The 21,023-nt window shown below is 34.9% G+C and overlaps 1 protein-coding gene and 1 non-coding gene across 5 annotated transcripts in view; one reads left to right on the forward strand and one right to left on the reverse strand.

Moving 5' to 3' along the window:
- FANCL (FA complementation group L) overlaps positions 1-21,023 on the forward strand; it is a 92,944-nt gene that overhangs the window by 41,376 nt on the left and 30,545 nt on the right. For 3 of the 4 annotated variants that reach the window (XM_077766487.1, XM_077766488.1, XM_077766489.1), the window contains 2 exons: positions 1,353-1,449; positions 6,516-6,584. The exons of the other annotated variant lie outside the window; for it this stretch is intronic. In XM_077766487.1, the coding sequence (XP_077622613.1) occupies positions 1,353-1,449; positions 6,516-6,584 (166 nt within the window). The remainder of the gene's footprint in view (positions 1-1,352; positions 1,450-6,515; positions 6,585-21,023) is intronic. 4 annotated transcript variants of the gene reach the window in all.
- On the reverse strand, positions 12,346-12,452 carry LOC144233541 (U6 spliceosomal RNA). The gene has a single exon (XR_013335698.1). It is a non-coding gene; the product is annotated as a U6 spliceosomal RNA (small nuclear RNA).

Consider the following 21,023-nt stretch of genomic DNA (forward strand, 5'->3'; position numbering starts at 1 on the left):
TCTTGACGAAACGTGATGAAGTCTCCTGTTCTAAATTGTTGGGGGTAAGGGGTTTGGAGAGACATTTAAAGATATATAAACATAACTTTTTCTTTCACTTATAAGTTGTCATTAATATTTTAATGTAAATTTTTTTTCTAGAATAGTTCTGCTTTCATTTGTTTTCTAAGACCCTAGAGTTTTCGTAGTTTAGAATACATTATTTGTCTTGATAAAGATTGCTTTGTTTTACTTTTTATTCTATTTTTGAAGATCTAGATCTTCAGATTTAGATCTATTTTTCATTACAAACAGTCTTCTGCAACTATTGCTCAGCATTTCCTGAAATTGACCCATTTTACCATTACATCTGGAGAGTGACTAGATGGCATATAGTGATGTTAAAAGAAATGTTTCCTAGGTGAGGAAGCTAATGTTAGTTCTGAACTCTAATGGGTCTCACCATCAGTCTGGGTGATAAGTTGTGCAGTACTCTTAGACTACTTTTTATCTTTACAAGAGAATAGTATTGTAAAAATGTCAAAAAAATATCCACATGCCCAGTTCACTAGTAAATATACTGCTAAATTTGAACCTTTTTGGCAGTAGCTTAGGCTACTCAAGGGACCATATTTTTACAGAATGATATATTTCAAGGGGTATTGGTTTCCGTTGTAGAAAATTCATGCATTTAGAGCAACTTAAAGCCAAAAACAATTGTGCTTGTGCTGTGGGTTTAAAATATTAGTCATCTTGAATACGTGTCCAGGTTAAATGTCAGAAGCTATATATTGCACTAAAAGAAGATTTATTGTTACCAGATTAGACTATGCCTGTGCTTATATAACCTTTTCCTTAGAGGATCAATTGAGTATATGAACTAATATCAGCCAGATTTTTGTACACTAACATTATTGATAATAAAGGAGAAGTTCATTGAAGAGAAAAACAAATAAAGGAAGCATAAAAGTCTCATACTGTATGAAACTACAGAAATGGATCAAAGAGTTTGACAGGAAGTTTAATGTGTACATAAGTAGAAGCTGACAGCAACATGCTGTGTGTGCCAAAGGTTCCAGTGATGGAAAACCGAAACATAGTGCTCACTGACCACAGCATGAGCCTTGACACACATTGTAAATAATCCAGAGATCTATGACTGCATTAAGCACCAGGCTGGTGTATTAACGGCAGTAAATCTATAGCTGCATAAAGGGCTGGCATGCTGAAATTCTTCGGATTAATTTTTGTAATGGATTAATAGGAATACAGCAAATATTTTCATTTTGAATTCTACCATCCTTTAACCTCCCCCTCCCTTCCTCCTTTGCCCTCCTAAGTATGATCATTTTTTATTTCCTTCTACTCACCAGACTTGTGTATGTGGATACTTGTCTCAGTACCATCAAGTTAAAAGCTGAAGATGCTTCTGGTAGGAAGCATCTAATTACTCTCAAGTTGAAGGCAAAGGTATGTGCTTCATAAAACTCTTATGGTCAGGAAATACTTTGTGAAATGAACTCTGAATCTTTTCAATGTAAAGAAGTGCTAGTTGCCTCAAAAAAAAGAAGTATTTGGTACTTTAAAAAATTTACTTTGTAAAACTCCTAAAACTTATCCCTCAGGTTTCTAAATGCCTAGACATAATTTCATGTCACTATTTTAGTGCAAATTGGACCAAAATATAGACTTCATAATACATACAATGGATAAGATTCAGCAGTCTTCACATGCCATTTGTAACGCTGTACAAAGAAAAAATTTGAGAGGTTCCACTCTCCCAAGTAGTTTCACTGAAGTCTCTTGTCTTCAGCTCTATTAATTGCATTTGTAGTTCTTATTTCTGAACATCGCCCAGACTCTGCAGACACATCCATCTGCATTGCTTTTTATTGCTTGTTTGTTTTGTCTGAAATTTTACTCCTGTAGTTGAAGAATTTGCCAAGGTTATGCCTTCATTTGTAGAATCTTCACATGTTAGTGATCTGTGATTACTTACTATACTGGCGCAAGACAAACTGTTTCATATTTATTTTTCAGTTCTAGATTTTTAATTTTGAGAAATTAGTAGAATAAGCAAGTTCAGCATATTAATCATTTACTTGGTAATCACTAGGGAAACATTAGAATTTGAGAAAACTAGGACATTTAACTTTTTTTATTGTTCCTAGGAATCATCAATCAACTCTATTTCAGAAGATTGTAGTGATGAAAAGATCAATTGTGTTTGTCCTTTTTAAAAATGTGTCTGGCATTTAAGCTTTCCATGAGAGAAAATTAATATATAGAGCTGTACTGGATGACACAGAAAAGTTGGTATCTTATAATGCCTCTTTATCAGACAAGTTGAGAAATGACTCATTCTGTCTTGTTCTCACGCACAGAATATTCCGGTATAATTTTAAGATTCACAAGTGTTAAGTGTTGAAAAAATTAGTGGGATAGAAATCTTCTTTGTAAAAGAAGACACATGGATATTTTTGTTAAGATGAAAACATTTTTATTTTCTTTTTATAGGTGTGCTTTTTTTTTTTTTTTTTTTTTTAAGATCAGGAAGAAATCTTACTTTATTCTGCCACCAAAGGTCACGTACTGCTAGTGGCAAGGGTTTTGTCATTTACTTCAAAGTTTTATTTGTTAATACTTTGTACACCGATAAAACTTGTTTGCCACTGTGAAGACCAAAATGAAAAATTTTAAATGTATCTCATCCTTATTCTGGGTGCTGGCAGGGGTCATGGTTTTTCAATAGCTTTATATTTACCTTTTTTTTTTTCTTTTTTACTAAGAAGATGAGTTTTACATCAGCTCTGCCTGTAACTGCAAGATTTTGTTATTAATTCTAATTAATGACAGTAGTAGTAGTACTGAGTGAGAGTGAGGATGTAGGCACTAGTATGGACCATCGTGTTTGCTTTTTATTACCCTCTTTTTGGGGAGATAAGTGTTTTACACTTAATGTAATTTCTGTGAAGAATGTTGTTACGTGTCTGTTTTTGCAGCATTGATAGCTTGAAGCATTATTATGAATGTTCTAGCAAGAGAGACTAGAAAGCTTTATTTAAACTAGGAAAGAATTAAAAGAATTTATAGAAAAAAAAGGGTGGAAGTGATGAATCTTATGTTGGTATGATTTTATTGGAGTCTTTGTCAATTCAGTTCAATTTTCATAGGCCAGAGTTGTATTTTAGATGTGGTAATTTCTGTTTCTGCTTCTTGTTTTTCTTCTTTTTGTTCTTCTTTCCTTTCCTTTCCTTTTCTTTTTTCTTTTTTTAGGAGTATTTGGGATTTTCAGTTACAAACACTGATAGCTGAAGCTATGTGTTAAGAGAATATAATGCAAATATCATAACTCAAACTAAATTTTAAAGTGTCAAGCTGATTTAAAAAAAAGTAAACCTTAAAGCAGGCTTATTGTAAATATACAAACTTTTATTTCTTTATTTTTTGATGTATAGTTAAAAGAAGACATTTATTTTTTTGCTTCGATACATAGTCTCCCAATTTTGCCATTCCCCCCTCACTGTTTCCAACACTCTTTTTATTTTTTTAAATTTTTTTTTATGTTTTATTTGTTTCTAGAGAGAGAGACAGCGTGAGCAGGGGAGGGTCAGAGAGAGAGGGAGTCAGAGACTCTGAAACAGGCCCCAGGCTCTGAGCTGGCAGTCAGCACAGAGCCCGACGCGGGCCTCGAACCCACGAACTACGAGATCATGACCTAAGCGAAAGTCGGACGCTTAACCGACTAAGCCACCCAGGCGCCCCTGTTTCCAACACTCTTAAAGAAAATATCAATTTTAAGTAAACACCCTATTAAGTGAATATATAAATCAAAACATGGAAACAGTTGAACTTTGTCATTTTTCTAGGTGTATTTCTATGCAGTATTTACAATACCTGGTGAACTATGAGATGGAACTCTTACCTTTTCTTTAAAAAAGTGGACCAGAGCTTCCTCAGCTTTGGCCAAGGTCAGAACTACTTGAAAAACAAATCACAGATGTTTCTGAGGCTGGGGGCACTCCATCTCTGATGGCTGTTTCTGTAGTTTTCTACAGTTTGTATGTATTTACTTGGAGGCAGCCTTACTGCTTAGATGATCCAATCACAGAACAATTAGGGTTAAAATTTTCCTTAGAACAATATGCTACAGAGTCTTAAAAAAACTGTATATGACAAATATTTAATATGCTATAATTCTTTTATAGTTATTGATGAATTGTTTCAAGTGAGATTGAAAAACTTAATACAAATAATTGATGACTACTTACTTTTCGTTTAATACCCCTTTATGGGGAGCTTTTGTTGTCACTTAGACTGCTCAAGTAAAACTTGGCAATTAATCTCTGGTTTTATATATACCTGTCTATATAGCTTACAATTGAGAACTATCTGAAGTTTTATAAAGCTCTTCTGCAATATTGCATTAGTTACCTGCGTTGTGGTTAGTACTACCACACAAATGATTCTGAAATCTCTAAGATCCTACTTCACAATTCATGTAAAGTCTTCCAGAAGTATATCAATTTGGTTTTTAGGTTCTTTACAGTTATGTACAGTTTATTGTATAAACAAAATTGATCTTGAACATGAATATAACATACAGTACATTTGCATTTAACTCATAGTAAATGTACAATAAAGTCACCTACAGATAGATCAGTCTAATTTATTATGTACATATTTGTATTTCTACATAATTACACATAAAAATATATTTGAAAGAGGTCATTATCTCAAATTCTATGGTGACTCATCTATATCTGGGATCATATTAAATTATTCTAACTTCTTTTTTATTTAACTATTTGTCAGTCTCTTTCTATATCTGTCTGTATATGTTTATTTACTGAGTCCTATTTGAATGTAGTATCATATTTTCTTTTAAAATAACATGCTGTATGTACTAAATGATTCCCAAAGTCACAGATATTTTCCTTTGTTCATCTACTCTAAATACAGTAACCATTTCATTAACTTCATACTCTCCCTAGACTGATGATTTAAGTTAGAGAGTTGATATTGCTCATTTTCAGCATGAGTAGGAGATAAATAGCAGCAACTCAAATTGAACTCGATGTTCCATTTTTGACCCATGGAGGTTTCAAGTATGCATTATTTTTACAGAATCTTAACACGTTAGAGGGAAGAGATTTTATGACTTGTAGTTGCATTCCATCAATTTTATATATCAAACAGCCAGTGAGGTTAAATGACTTGTCCAAGACATACAAGTTAGCAGATCAGGAAATCAGAGAAAGCTAAGGTCTCTGCCTGCACTTACTTTGAGATAATCATAGGACTTGTAAAAATGGCATATCGATTGTTTTTTGTAGTAATTATAGCAATTATACTCTGAAGTACATCATCCGATACTTAAAAATTTGATCTAGAGCTCCCTCAGTCTCAGCCTGACCTTCTTTTTTCCTTTTCTCCAAATTAAATCATTATTATATTTTTATATGACCTGTATATTTTCCTTTGTGTTACCAGTTCTGTGTAGTCAGATACCATCAGAGTATATGTTGATAGGCTTCCTTTTAGCAAACCACTTATTGTAACAAAGTGTTAATTCTTTTCATAACATTGACTTCAGATGTTTGCTAAATACCGTAATAATTCTTGGAACTGCTTTACTTTTTCAGCAAAGTAGTGAGGAAAGTGAAAGGCTAAAACTTATTTTAAACATTTTGTCAAATGAGAGACTGAGGTTTTCCTCAAACTAATTTTCTCTTAGTAAATTTTGCTTTTTATTGAAAAGAAATGACTATTTTATAATTACATGTGACTTTCAAGAATACAGAATTGGATTTTACAGAAATCATGTGGTACAATTCTTTAATAACAAAATTGATTTTAGGAAAAATTGCCTTTGATCTTTCTTAACTTGGACATCTGATTTGTCCTTAATGACTGGCACTTTTTGTGTGAAGCTATTGAATTCAATTTTTTGTTTACCAACCATGAAAAGGTTTTTCTTAAAGCTATTACTTTTATTTTTCCTTAATAACTAGAAGGCATTTTATTGCTCCTTTTAAGTTATATTCTTGCTAAAACTAACTGCTTTATTGTGAAAAATACTTCTTTTAATTAATATTTTATATTTTTGTAGATTTTGATTCTTTTAATAGATATAGCATTTTTAAATAGTGACTGAGACTGAGAGTAAATTTTAGGTTGAAAGGAAATTAAGTATCAGTTTTAAAGATGAAAAATCTCTCGTTTTAAAGATAAACTGAGATCCTATGTGGTTCTCTCCTCAGTTTACATTAGCAAGTGACCTGACACTGAATTAATTCATTATTCTTTACTCAAAACCCATTGCCTTGGCATCCCAGTCACCAAACTTTGTAACTCCTGAGCATAACTTGACTATTAATTAGCTGTTGACATTTTCTATATTAGTAGAATCAAAATATTTATATATAACACATTTGCATTTATAATAAAACTTTTCCTATTCAGTTTTCTTAATATACTTCATGTGAAATTACCACACAGGAGCAAAAATCACCTAATTTTATGCTTTTTTGTAGTACCCTGCAGAATCACCAGATTGTTTTGTGGATTTTCCTGTTCCATTTTCTGTTTCCTGGACACCACAGGTAAGTAATTAAACTTATTTTAAGCAGCTAAAAAGCATAAGTGGCCATTATAGGTTATAAAGTAGTTCTTTTTTTTAGGTTTTTTTTTTTTTTTTTGGTAAGCATTTATTTATAAACAGAACTTTTAGAGTGCTTTTTTTTCGTATTCTCTAGTAGTTAATATCCACTTTCTCCCTCCCCTCACATGTAAACACACCATTCAGTATTGAGATGTTTATGCCTCACATTAAATAATATGAAGAAAGTCTAATGACAGAAATTTTCCTTTGAATTTAAGTCCTAAAGAACTCTACAAAACCATGAACAGTAAATGGAAAGTTGGGTGAATTTTTCAGATTGCTAAAACTGTTAATATTGATGGCATAATATCAGAGAATCATTTTTCATAGGAGAATGAGTTATGACTGAAAATACAAATCATTTCCACTCAGTTTTTATTATTATAAAGTGGTTCCCATAATTCATCCTTGAACTTAGATTATATTTTTGTATGGGCTTTGGAACATTCATACTTCATGTATAGAATACAGGAGATTCTTGCTCCTGGTTCTGTCAGTTTAATTTCTTAAAAACTTGATTATAATTTAGCAAGAAGATGAAATTAGAACTGCAGGGTAACAGTAACATCATGTAGCTGTAAGGTGATATGGTATTAGTAGTACCATAATCAGCATGATGTGTGTGTAATTTAAAGATCTGACAGAGTGGTGGTTAGACTCAAAAAACAATCTAATGATGACCAGGTGGGGTCCTTTCCCCAAGTAAATTGTGGCAGTTGATAACAAAATGGAAAGAGCATTTCTATTCTTATGCAAAGAGGGGGGAAAATACATTCCTATGGACATTTTATTCTCTAGAGGCTACCTATATTTTTGTTCTGAAATTTTGATAGTGTCAAGTGAAAATTTATGCTTAATGTTTTAAATAAAAACAGATTAAAGTAATTGTATATGTTGTTATTTAAAAAACGTAATAGGATTTAAATAGTGTTCTATAAGTCCAAATGTTCTTTTAATCACATATATGTTAAAACTTTTTAAATTTTTTAAAAACAAGAGTTTCCCTTCTTTCAGTGGAAATTAAGAGAACACAGCAAAGTAAAGGAGAAGAAATATGCTGTAAATTGCTTTTGGTATTCTGGTATATGTTATAAATATTTAAGAAATGCTGTGTTGATTTATTTTTTTACAGAAACTTTTCCTCTTTTTCAAATATACATTTTCTATTTGGCCTACCTTGTTTTAAAAAGTTTTCATCTCCACAAAAAGTGTGTGGAGAATACTTACCTTATTCTGTCATTTAGCAAAATTCTTTTGTGATTTCAGTATACTGGAAAATCTGAGGGTAATTTCTTTCAAATTTTCTGTCCCTACTTAACACCAGCTCAATGCCTTGCACTTTTAAGCATGGGATGAATTTTAGATTTAATTAGGTCATATGGCAAGTTTTCTGTTTTGTTCTAGCTCTAAGGAAGCAACTAATGAGTAACTGGAATGTCCTAAATGCTTTTTTTTTTAAATTAAAGAGGATACTAAAACTCCTGGTAAAGCACAGATAAAAATTTGGCTGCCTTTTTATCCACAACTCCTATTTGAGAGATGTTAATTTTTTGTCATGTTCGTTTCACTTCTCTCTCTTATTTATTTCTGTCTCTGTCTTAGGAATAAAATGGTCTAGGAACAAGTAAGACTTTATTTTTGCTTTTTTTTCTTTTCTTCTTTACCTTTCCAGAGTAACCACCTTCCAGAAATTGATGCATATTTTATCCATGCATATTTTTTTGCCACATTTGCGCATGCCATAACATAACATTGGCTGGCTGAAGTTTTTAAATAGCATTGTTTCTGATATTTACCCATGATCTTTGCATGTTTAGTACATTTACTTTAAGTGCTTAATATAGTTCCATTCTGTGAATCCACCAGTTAATTTATTCATTGTCATACTGATTAGGTTGTTTAGTTTCTTAGGTAGTGCTGTGGTGAACATCCTTATGTTTTCTTGTACACATGGGAGACTTTTGGGGTGGCTTATGCCTAGAAGTGAAAATGTTGGATTGAAGGGAATGTACCTCTCTGAGATTACTAAATATTGCCAAATTGCCTTCCCAAATTGGTTGTCTAAGTTTATACTCCTACCCAGGATTGCATACTAATACCTACTTTTCCAAATCCTTTCCAAGTGGTAATCTGACTGTAGTCTGACCTTAATTTTTAACAAGAATTGGTAGTCATCATTATTGTACTTATAATCTTTGTTTATTTAAAATTTTTTCTTATATTGTAAGCGTCTCTTTTTTATTCGGATGCCAGTTGTTGGTTGCGTGGGTTGTAACTGCTTCTTTCGGTGGCATACTTTTTAACTTTGTAAATGATCTTTTCTCTCAGTCAGAAGTTTAACTTTCAGCGTGGTCTCATTTATCATCTTTTTCTTGTAATTTCTGCTTTTTTGGCTTGAATGAGAAAATCTTTTGTATCTTGTTCTGAAAAGATAGTTTCCTAATATTCTAAAGTTATATGTTTTTCTCATATTTTATTAGGAGACGGAACTTTATTTACACTTGGCTATTATATATGCTCATAAATTTGGATGTGTCTTCATTGTGTAGATCTAGGAGTAATTTCAGATTTTCTTTTACATTTGCCATTAAAATTTAGAAAATTTTCAAAATACCTTATTTACCTATTATTTAGCGTCTAGCATAGCAGTACATCATAAGCATTTTGGTGATACTACCAATGGTATGAAATCTTGAGTCTTTTAGACACGGTAAGAATATTGGCAAGGTTTATGTTTTAAAAATAAGAAGGAATAGCAGACCACTTTGTATGATCTTTTTTTTTCATTGGCTTTTTGGAAACAGTTCTGCTTGTGGGAGTTATTTTTTCTTAATTTTTAAACAGTTGTAGTTCTTAAGCAAAATAAATGTAGTCTAACAGCATACTTCTGTTTACAAGATTGTGAATAGGTCCCAGATAATTGATTTAAAAAATACTTATCTGCTTTTGTACATTTCCTCTTTGGATTCAAAGTGTTTCTGGACTTTAAACTTGGAAGATCTTTATTTTCCTTTCTTTTTGTGAAATAATAGGCATGGCTTTGTGGCATCCATATTAAAAATGGGTAATTTTCCTTATGGTCCCTGTCTTCCTGCTGGGTTGATAATGTTTTGATGTATTTTTCTTTTGCTCTGATGAGAGGTCTGCTGCTGCTGCTCTGACATATTCATTTGGATGAATAATTATAACTTGCACAATGTCAAGCTGAAGATGGTAGGGTTTTGTGCGTCATGACAAGCCTAGTAGCCAGTGCAGGTGTCTCACAGCATGATCAGCAACAGCCAGTGTATTCTGGCTCAGAGGAGACATTTAGAGTAGTAAGAAATCAGCACCAAGGGCAAGGCTGCTGCCACTACTGCTGCCGTGATCTGTGCCAAAGAAACACAAAGTGCTTCTCAAAGACAAGCGCCTGCATACGTCTTTTCAGAGATTTACTTTGTTTACCCAATAAATTTTCTTTTATAGATTTTAGCATAGGATGTAAGAATGTCATGGTTTTTATATTAGTCTACTTCCCAGCATCACAGATGCTCCAAAATGTACCGCAACAATCTGCTACCTTTTGGACGTCAACTTCTAGCTTATATTTGCGAATTTTGTTGACAGATGAGACCGTAGAATGCGGTAATGTAAGATTTTAAGGGCACTGATACTGGGATCTATAAGAACAAAATTCATTCTCTCCAGGTCACTGATCAACCCCAAATAGGTGTTAGAATTGCGGTTCTGCCTGTAATTGTGACATTAAGTGCAGGTTTGGTGACGTATCCTTGCGATTGCAGTTGGAATCTTCGGATTTGGTATGATACATTAAGCAGTTGTTTTTATATTTTTTATCATGGAAATCTCATATTCTTAGAATAATGCCATGAGTGCAAGAATAGCAAAACTAATGATGAAGCCTCTGGCTGATAAGCTGATGGTGAATGAAGAATTCATAATTAAAGGAAACAGTCCTATTACATAGCAGGGAGCGTGATCCATTAGTTGGAGCAGCAGACTAGCAGTTGGGTATCGTTGGTTTTGTTTACAGTTCAGTCACTGACTTAATTGTATAATTTCAGACAAGTCATGTGACTGCCTCTTGCCTCAGTTTATATGTATATGGAAATAATGACCTTCTTTTTCACAGAGATATTAAGAAAAATAACTTTTATTTAAACAGAATGTCAGGGGGAAAAATCCTCTGTATCCCCTCTAAGGATCCTGTGGAACTACTCCTATTTTGCCCTCCTAGATTGTCTTTCTTTCCATTTTTTCTCTTCGCTCTCATTGTCGGAGAACTCCTCGTACTGGATTCTTGTTCACTCTTAAATTGGCTAATTAAATAGGCTTTTGCTGAGGCAGTTTTATTATTACCATGGTAGTATGCTTAAAAAGACGTCAAAAGGCCAAAAAAAGAAACCTAATTCATTATTGAGATCCTGTGATATGGTAGAAGTATCAATGTGATATTTGCCTCATTAGTCTATTAACCATCTTTCATTCTTTTTCTTTAATAATTTTATTTTTGGTAAAGTCGATTTATTTTGAGAGAGAGTGGGAGAAAGAGAGCACAAGCAGGTGAGGGGCAGAGATGGGTGGAGGGGGAGAGAATCCCAAGGAGGCTCCACGTTCAGTGTGGAGCCCAACACGGGGCTTGATCTCCTGACGCAGATCATAACTTGAGCTGAAATTAAGAATTGGATGCTTAATTGACTGAGCCACCCAGGCACCCAGTAACTTATTTTAAAAGTACCCTGAATTGATTCTAAAAAAGAAAAAAAAAAAAGAAAAAGAAAATACAAATAAGCAAGATTAATAAAATATAAAATCACCTGTAATGCCTTTATTTAGAATGGGGTTCTCACTGGATAATAGCATGGAACCTGTGCTTGTCACTTGACAAAATATTTTAGTTTTTAGAACGTCACTGATAATGAGCTGCATTTATTCTAGGAACTCCTTAGAGTCACTTAGTTTTTAGTTATAATTAGGTTTACATTTATCCATCAAATGAAGACTGTTGTGTCCATAATCTAAGAACTGGTATGTTTACATTTATTTAGGTCTCTCACTTAAGCAGCAGTGGTTTCTTAATCCACATTTTGCATATTTTTGTTGAATTTATTCCTCCATATTTAAAAACATTTTGTTGCTACTGTGAATGCTTGTTTAAGAAATCCTATTTTCTAGGGGCAACTGGGTGGCTCAGTCGGTTAAGGATCTGACTCTTGGTTTCAGTCATGATTTCATGGTTCGTGGGTTCAAGCCCCACGTCATGCTCTGCACTGACAGTGAGGAGCCTGCTTGGAATTCTCTCTCCCTCACTGTCTGCCCCTCCCCCACTCTCTTTCTCTCTCTGGCAAAATAAATGAACTTAAAAAAAAAAATTTTTCTAGTTGACCATGACAATATGGGCAAGCTATTTTTTAGCCCAAGTAGTATTTCCTAGCCTCCTTCCCACCTTTTTCCTCCTTCTGCAAAGTCAGTGACTTTTCATTGTTAACTGATCCTTTTGGTGTTATATTATTATTTGTATTAATATTATTACATACTCTTGTAATTTCACTGTGTTTTGTTTCTGTTCTGGTCCTTATCTGTTAACTTTCCCCTATAGATGAGGTTTCTGTTTTTTATACCTACACCCACTCCACACATATGCATACTTCTTACCTTCCTATTTTCCCCAAATAGTTTTCTTTTCTTTCTTTCTTTATTTTTTTAATATGGAAAGTTTTGCGAATTTGCATGTCCCACTTTTGCAGGGGCCGTGCTAATCTTTTCTGTATCATTCCAATTTTAGTAGATGTGTTGCCAAGTGGAGCATCCAAATAATTATCTTTTACTTTGGATTATATTAATATTCAGGGTTTACATTATTGTGAACACGTATGTATATTATGCAGAGATAAGCCATGTAGTTAACCCTTATTTTTCCTTTGTCACCCTGGCTGTTGCTATTCCTTGAGTTAAGAGTTACCTTACTTCTTCATGTCTGTAGTTTTTTCTGTACTTAAAACTCATTCAGTCTCCAATTTCCATCACTTATCTACATCTCCTCTTAGCCATCTATATTAGGTTTTCTGTTAGCTTTATTTTCTGGGAAATTTCATCAGCGAATAAACTTCCTGTTTTGTTGTTTGTTTGTTTTGTTTTTACTTCTGTCATGTTCATCTCTAAGAGTTCACTTCATAGGTGTATATTCTCTTTTACCCCAGAGATAGTAATGTTTTTCTCTGTTTTTTTTTTTCCTCCTCTGAGTAGTTTGTTTCCTTGAGTTGCCTTTTTGTCTAGTCTTATAATCTTTGTTTATCTGCTTGTGATTAAAAGTCAGCTGTAAAAAGCTCTTGGGATGCTCTGAGTGCACATGTGGGGCTTGTCAACTGTGAACTTGAGTGGAGAGTCATCTGAGTAGACCGCATGATAAAGAATGCCAGTGTTAGTACCTTTAGGTCTTTTTGAATGATTGGTTAGATTTCTTGGAGAAGACCCTTCTACCCTTCTGGCTGGTAGCCACTAAGCCAGCAGAAAACATTCCTCTGAGGTAGCAGTTGACCAAGGCTGGTGGACAGGATACCACAGCCTGAATTAGTAAGCAGTTAACCCTACGGCATCTTCTACTGATGAGGCTGAACACCATGGAGCTGTTGAAGAGACATGTTTACAGGGTAAACTTCCATTACCACAGAGCAGATAAATAATGAGGGTGGATTTGGAGCGGAGAGGCAGAAAATGATATCTAAGTTATCATTTGGTATTTTCAGACTTTTTGGCCATTCTTGGTTGTGCATAGTAGTCATTTCCTCCCTTTTTTCCTTCAGTTTTGTTCATTGCTGATATATTTAAATCTATTTTCTTTAATGATTTTCTATCCAGTAGCCTTGTTAGACTGTTCTCTAAAAGTTTATCAATAAATTCATTTGGATTTACTGTGAACAACATCATATCATTTATAACAACAGTTTTATTTCCTTCATTCCCATCTTTACACCTTCCCCCCCCCTCCCCTTTACTGCCCTGGCTAAGCTCTCCAGTACAATGTGAACTATAAATAGTAAACACAAGCATTCTTGTCTTCTTCTAGATCTCAAAGGAAAAACTTGAAGTTTTTATTATTAGGTAGATTTTTGTCTATGTATTTCTTGTACTGAAATCCTTTAACAATAATTAATGGAATTTATTTCTATTTCCAGTTTGCTAAGAGTTTTGTTATGACTAGGAAGTTGAAATTATTAAATATATTCTCTTTATATGTTAAGATAATCAACATTTTTTTTCTCCTTTAATCTGTTAATGTGGTGAATTGTTGGATTTCCTAATGTTAAACCAGTCATGTGTTTTTGAAATAAACCCTGTTTACAGGCAAGTGACAAAGAGATAAATCCTCTTATTTTCCCACAGGGTTCTTTGGATGTTCATAGAACTTAGGGATGATAGTTAAGAGGAACTAACTTAACAAAGGTCTACTAGGGAAGTTATATCTTCTTTTTCATGCTTTTCTAGATGAAATTGTATAGCTGTCATGGCCGTCTTTCTTCATAGTTACCTGGAAAAAGGACATAAACAGAAAAGTAAGAAGCAACATTTTTCAGTAGGAAACCATTGAAGTGTAGCATACATTTATTATCCACTACATGTGGAGCACTGAGCCGGATCCTGAGATTGTTAAGGTGAACTAGACAGATTCTAAAACCTAGGGTAGGCTTTCAGGATTAACTATTAGTCTGATAAGGAGAGAGATATTTAAAGAGATAATTTTAGTAAAATATGTTGAGTGTTCTAATAAGCTTTTGTGATAAGGTGGAGAAGAGGAATATAATTGGATGTGGCTAAGCAGGCTTTCTGGATAGGATGTTACTTGAGCTCAGTGTGTCTTGAGGAATGAGAAGTTAGGTTTGGGAAGGGAGATGATACTTGAAGAGACAACTGCATTAGCCAAAGAACAAAGGCATGAGATGAGGAGATAGTGCATGAATTACACAGCATTTGGTATTCTGTGGGTCGGAGTTAGAACATTGGAGCTTTTGCTAGAGTTAGGCAGGGTCTAGTGTACTAGCATACCTCGTGTTACGGTATTTTGCTTTATTGCACTGCACACATACTATTTTTGTTCTTCGTTTTTGTTTTTGTGTTTACAAGTTGAAGGTTTGTGGATTCTTGCCTTGAAGTTAATTGGTGCCATTTTCCAATAGCATTTGCTCCCTCTGGTCTCTGTCACATCGTGGTAATTCTTACTCTATTTCACGGCTTTTCATTATTGTTTGCTATGATGATCTGCAACGAGTGATCTTTGATTTGACTGTTGGGATTGTTTTGAGTCCCCATGAATTGCCCCCATTTAAGATGGCGAGCTTAATAAATGTTGTGTGTGTTCTGACTGCTGCACATACTGGCTTTCCCTCATTTCACTCCCTCTCCCCTGACTGTCCTATTCCCCAAGGCACAGAAATTTTGAAATCAGTTCAGTTAATTACCCTAAATAGCCTCTAAGTGTTCAGGTGAGAAGAAGAGTTTCAGGTCTCTCACTTTAAATCAAGAGCTAGAAATGATTAAACTTAGTGAGGAAGGCATGGCAAAAACCAGGTTAGGCTGGAAAGCGAGGCTCTTGAGCCAAACTCTAAATCAGGTTATGAATGCAAAGAAGTTCTTGAAGGAGATTAACAGTGTTACTCCAGTGAACACACCAATGAAAAGAAAACAAAACTGTTTTGAGAGTCTGGGTAGAAAGTTGAACCAGCCACAACATACTTCTACGCCAAAGCCTAACCCAGAGCAAAGCCTTAACTCTCTTCAATTCTGTGAAGGTAAGGAGAGATGAGGAAGTTGCAGAAGAAAAGTTTGAGTCTGCAGAGGCTGGTTCATGAGGTTCAAGGAAAGAAGTCCTCTCTAAAGCATAAAGGGCAAGGTGAAGCAGCAAATGCTGATCTAGAAGCTGCAGTAAATTTTTTCAGAAGACCTACTAAGATAGTGAACAAAGGTGGCTACACTAAAGAATGGATTTTCAGCATATACAAAACAGCTTTCTTTAGATGCTGATGCCATCTGGGACTTTCATAGAAGTCCATGCCTTGCCTCATAAGCTTCAAATGACAAATTGACTCTCTCTTTAAGGCCTAATGTAATTGGTGACTTGAAGTTGAAGCCAGTGCTCATTTACCATTCTGAAAATCCTAGAGCTCTTAAGAATTATACTATTAACTCTGTGTGTTCTCTATAAATGGAATAACAAAGCCTGGGTGTCATCACATCTGTTTACAACATAGTTAAAAAAAAAAAGAAAAAAAAAAGATTCTTTTAAAAATATTACTACTCATTGGCAACGTACCTGGTCACCCAAGAGTTCTGAAGGAGATGTACAAGGAGATTTATGTTTTCATGCCTGTTAATGCAACATCCATTCAGCAGCCTGTGGATCAAAGGGTATTATTTAGGAAATACATTTTGTAGGGTTACAGCCCTATCACCCACAGATCTGGGAAAAGTAAATTGAAAACCTTCTGGAAGGGATTCACTGTTGTAGATGCCGTAGGAACATTCGTGATTCATGGGAAGAGGTCAAAATATCAACATGAACGGGAGTCTGAAAGAAGTTGATGCAAACCCTCATTGAAGACGTTAAGGGGTTCAAGAAATCAGTGGAGATATGGTGTTGATGTGGGGGAAAACATCAAGAGAACTAGACTTAGAAGTAGAACCTGAAGATGGGACTGATTTGCTTCAATCTCCTGACCAAACTTTAATGGATAAGGAATTGTTTCTTTTTTTTTTCTTTTTTTACAAATAGTTTATTGTCAATTTGGTTTCCATATAACACCCAGTGCTCATCCCCACAAGTGCCCTCCTCCATGCCCATCCTCCCTTCCCCTCCCCCCACCCCCATCAGTCCTCAGTTTGTTTCTCNTTATCTGATATGTCATTTGCAACTCTCTCTTCCCAGATAAGGAATTGTTTCTTATGAATCAGCAAAGAAATGGGTTTTTGAGATAGAGTCTACACCAGGCAAAGATGCTGTGAAGATTGTTGAAATGACAGCAAGGGATTAGGATATTACAGAAACTTAGTTGATAAAGCAGTAGTAGGGTTTGAGAGAATTGACTCCAATTTGGGTGTCAAACAGCATTGTGTACCACAGAGAAATTGTTAGGGAAGGGGACGAAGTCCCTCAGTGCCTCAAACTTCATTGTTGTCTTATCTTAAGAAATTAGTACAGCCACTCTAACTTCCAGTAACCACTACCCTTATCGGTCTGCTACCATCAACATCAAGACAAGACACTCTTCCAGCAGAAAGATTTGGACTCTGAAAGCTTGGGGGATAGTTAGCACTTTCTAGCAATAATGTGTTTAAAAAAATATTTTTTTTTTGCACTTTTTTGTTTTTGAGAGACTAAGAGAGGCAGAGGACACGTTGGGGAGGAGCAGAGAGAGAATGAGAGACAGAATCCCAAGCAGACTTCAGGCTCTGAACCATCAGCACAGAGCCCGATGTAGGGCTTGAACTCACATACTGCAAGATCATGACCTGAGCTGAAGTTGCACGCTCAGCTGACTGAGCCACGCAGGTACCCCAGTAATGTGTTCTTTAATTAAAGAACATTATTTTACACGTATGTTATTGCATACTTAATAGGCCACGGTACAGTATAAACATAACTTTTAAATGCACTAGGAAACCAAAAAATTCATTTGACTTGTTTTAGTGCAGCATTTCCTTTATCATGGTAATCACTTCAGTGCAGTGGTCTGGAATCAAACCGGCAGTAAATGGAACATGGGCCTGTAATGTCCTTCTTTGTCTTTGTAACCTATTTTAATTTAAAGTCTACTTTGATAATTAGTATTGCCACCCTTGCTCTCTTTTGGCTGTTATTTACATGGAATATCTTTTTTCATCTTTTCACTTTTAACCTCTTTGTCTCTATGGATTTAAAGTTAGACTCTTACAGACAGCATATAGTTGGAACATGTGTTTTTATCCGTTAGCCAATCTGTGTGTCTTTTATTTTTGGTTCTTGCATATACATTTTTTGCTGAAAAAAATCATTTGTAAATTAACATACAAAAATGTACAAACACATGAGTAAATAATGATAAAGGACTGTTTTTGTGGAAAGTGCTTTTAAGGTATCTTTAGATTTCAGTGTAAAAATGTACGCCTGGTACCTCGTAAAACCTAAGAACAAGCTCAAGAAAAACATAGTGATAAACGTAAGCTAGCTTACATTCAATGCCATTGTCCATTGTGAATGATACAATCAGTACATGTGGCTGTTGCTCACCTGTTAATGTCTATGGTAGAGGGGCTCTAACCAAAGAACCCTGTAATGTTAAAATGAGTATTTTTACCAAAACCCCCTCTCCCCAAGAAAGAAATGAAAGGAAAAACTTTTCCCTGCTTGCAGTAATCAGACAAGACTGATTTAAAGGGTCATCCGTCAGTAGCCTTAAAGAATTTTAGCTGCCAAAATATGTACAAGGTCACATTTGGTTCTTTTTGAAATCTGTCTTTTGGTTGGAGAGTTTATCCATTTATATTTAAAGTAATTACTGGTAAGGAGGGACATATTTCTGTCATTTTGCTGCTGTTTTCCATATGTCTTATTTTGTCCCTTAGTTTTTACGTTACTGTTTTTAGACTTAGTTGAATTTTTCTACTTAAACATTTAAATTTTTCCTTTTTGTGTATATGTAATAGTTATTTTCTCTGTGGTTACCATGGGGATTACATTTAATATCTTGAAGTTATAGCCTTCTAATTTGAATTTATACCAGCTTAACTTCAATAACATATACAACCTTTGGTCCTTTGCAACTCTGTACCTATCTATGCTTTTCAGTTGTTCATATTACAGAGTTACATTTTTAAACATTGTGTGCCCCAAACCATAAACTAATAATTTTTTAAATGCATTTGCCTCACGAATTATGTAGAAAACAAAATGTGGAGTTACAAACCAAAGTTATAAATAATGCTAGGTTTTAGACTAATTACTATAAAAATGTATAGAAAACAGAGTGGAGTTAAGCCATTGTTTACGATAATACTAGCTTTTATAATTGCCCATGTAATTACCTTTACTGAGATCTTTATTCCCTTAAAGGGCTTCTTGTTATTACCTGTTGTCCTTTCATTTCGACCTGTGAGACTCCTTTGAGCATTTCTTGCAGCATGGGTCTAATGATAGAACTACTTCAGCTTTTATTTATCTGGGGATGTCTTAATTTCTTCCTCACTTATGAAGGACAGTTTTGCCAGGATTCTTGGTTGATAGTTTTTTTGTGTTTTTTTTTTTAATTTTTGTTTTAGCTTTAAGCACTTTGAATATATCAGCCCACAGCCTTCTGGCTTTCAAAATTTCTGAGAAATCTGATTGTTTTTGAGGATCCCTTGTATATGATGAGTTGCTTCTTGGTTTTTACAAGATTCTGTCCTTGGCTTTTGAAAGCTTGATTATAAGGTATCCTGGTGTGGAGCTTTTTGATTTCATCATACTTGGACTTCATTGATCTCTCGGATATTTATATTCATGTCTTTCATCAAAATTGGGATTTTTTTAAGGTATTATTTCTTCAAATGTTCTCTCTGCTACTTTCTTTTGGGTCTTCACAGTGCTTGCATTGTTGATGTTCCGCTTTTCCATTAGATTCTGTTCTCTTCATTCCTTTTGCTCTCTGTTGCTGAGATTTGGTCATTTACATGATTTGTCTTTTAGGTCCCTACTCTTTTGCATGCTCGTATCTGTGTTTAGATTGCTTTTATAAATATTCCATTTCAGTCATTGTATGTTCAGCTCCAAAATTTCATTTTGGTTTCTTTTTAGGTTTGCTTTCTCTTGATCAGTGGCTCCATTTTATTCATCCATCGTTTTCTTGACTTTCTCCACATCTCTCTTTAATTTTTAAAGCATCTTTAAGACCATTTTTTCAGATTCTTTGTCTAGTAGATCTAGCAGGTCTTTTTAAGGGACCATTTCTTTAATGTTTTTTCTTTGGATCAAGGCCATACTTTCCCCTTATTTTATGGCTTACGATTTTGTTGTTGTTGAAAACTGGATACTTTCAGTAGTGAGCTAAGTCTAGAAATTGGATTTTCTCTTCTCCCTAGAAAGATCATAATCTCCCACTTTTTTATTTTATTCTTTTGGTTTTTTTATTTTGGATTGTCATAAGCTGTCTCTGTGCCAAGGATCTGCCTGACTATAAGCTTATTAGGGTCTTTTTTGGTCATTTTTGAGCTTGCATCTTCCCCTGCACTGGAACAGTGACTTCCATATTTCCCCTTTATATGCAGTTACTTTAAAATGTTCAGGTCTTTAATGTCTGACTCTGAAAAAGGGGATAAAAAGAAAAAATGATGACGGGAGATGGCACTGGCTCTCAAAATACTCTGTGGGAGGAGGAGGGGCTTGCAACAATGGGAGGAGGTACAGCAACAATGTCCAACTGCCTCTTTGCCCCTCTGAGAGTAGAAGCCACATTCAGATCAGAGCACAGATTCCTTTGATTTGAAGGACAAGATCCCTTTTGCCTGCCCTCCTTCCTATAAGCTGTGCAACTTGCTCCTAGAGTACCTGTGGGCTGGTAGTCATGGGGCTGGGTGAAGGAGACCCTCTGTCAAGTGAAGACCTGAAGTTGATAGAATTTGCAAGCCTTCAGTAGACCCCAGGGTCCCAAAATAGATACATCACACAGATTCTATCAGTGTAAATGTTGTCCAGGTGGGGAGACACATTCCTGGTGTTTTCTACTCAGCCACCTACTCAGAATCCTCTCCTAATTGACTTGATGTTGATTTTTTTTTTTTAATGGTCTACAGTACAGGATAGCTAAGGCCCAGGTTTGAGAGTGCCTCCTAATTGTCAACATGCACTTGACAGATGTCTTCTTTCCTTCCCTTCCCTTCCCGTCCTGTCCCATCCCTTCCCTTCCCTTCCCTTTTCACAGCTGCTGTAGTCATTCTGTAATGGTTGTTTATGAAGTGACTATATTTCATTTGACTTTGTGGGTAGATACCTTCTTCTTAGGACTTAAAAATAGTAGCAAATCTTTTTATTTTTTTTTTCTTTTTGAGAGAGAAACAGAGAAAGAGGGAGAGGGAATGGGAAAGGGCAGAGGGAAATGGAGAGAGAGAGCCTTAAACAGGCTTCATGCCCAGAGGAGTCTTCTGGCAGGGCTCCATCTCACAATTGTGAGATCATGACCTTAGCTGAAGTCAAGAGTCAGACGCTTAACAAACTGAGCCACCTGGATGTCCCTGGTAGCACATCTTTTAAGTTATCAGCAGCAGTAGTCAGTTACAGTCCAAATAAGCCTAAGTATAGGAAAAGTTGATACATTCTCTGTGGATTGCTTGACAGAGAATAGCATTTGATTAAATAGATGTAGTTATAGAGCTACCT

The sequence above is a fragment of the Crocuta crocuta genome, unplaced genomic scaffold (assembly GCF_008692635.1).
Source record: "Crocuta crocuta isolate KB4526 unplaced genomic scaffold, BGI_CrCroc_1.0 scaffold113, whole genome shotgun sequence".
In the NCBI taxonomy this organism is placed as follows: Eukaryota; Metazoa; Chordata; class Mammalia; order Carnivora; family Hyaenidae; genus Crocuta; species Crocuta crocuta.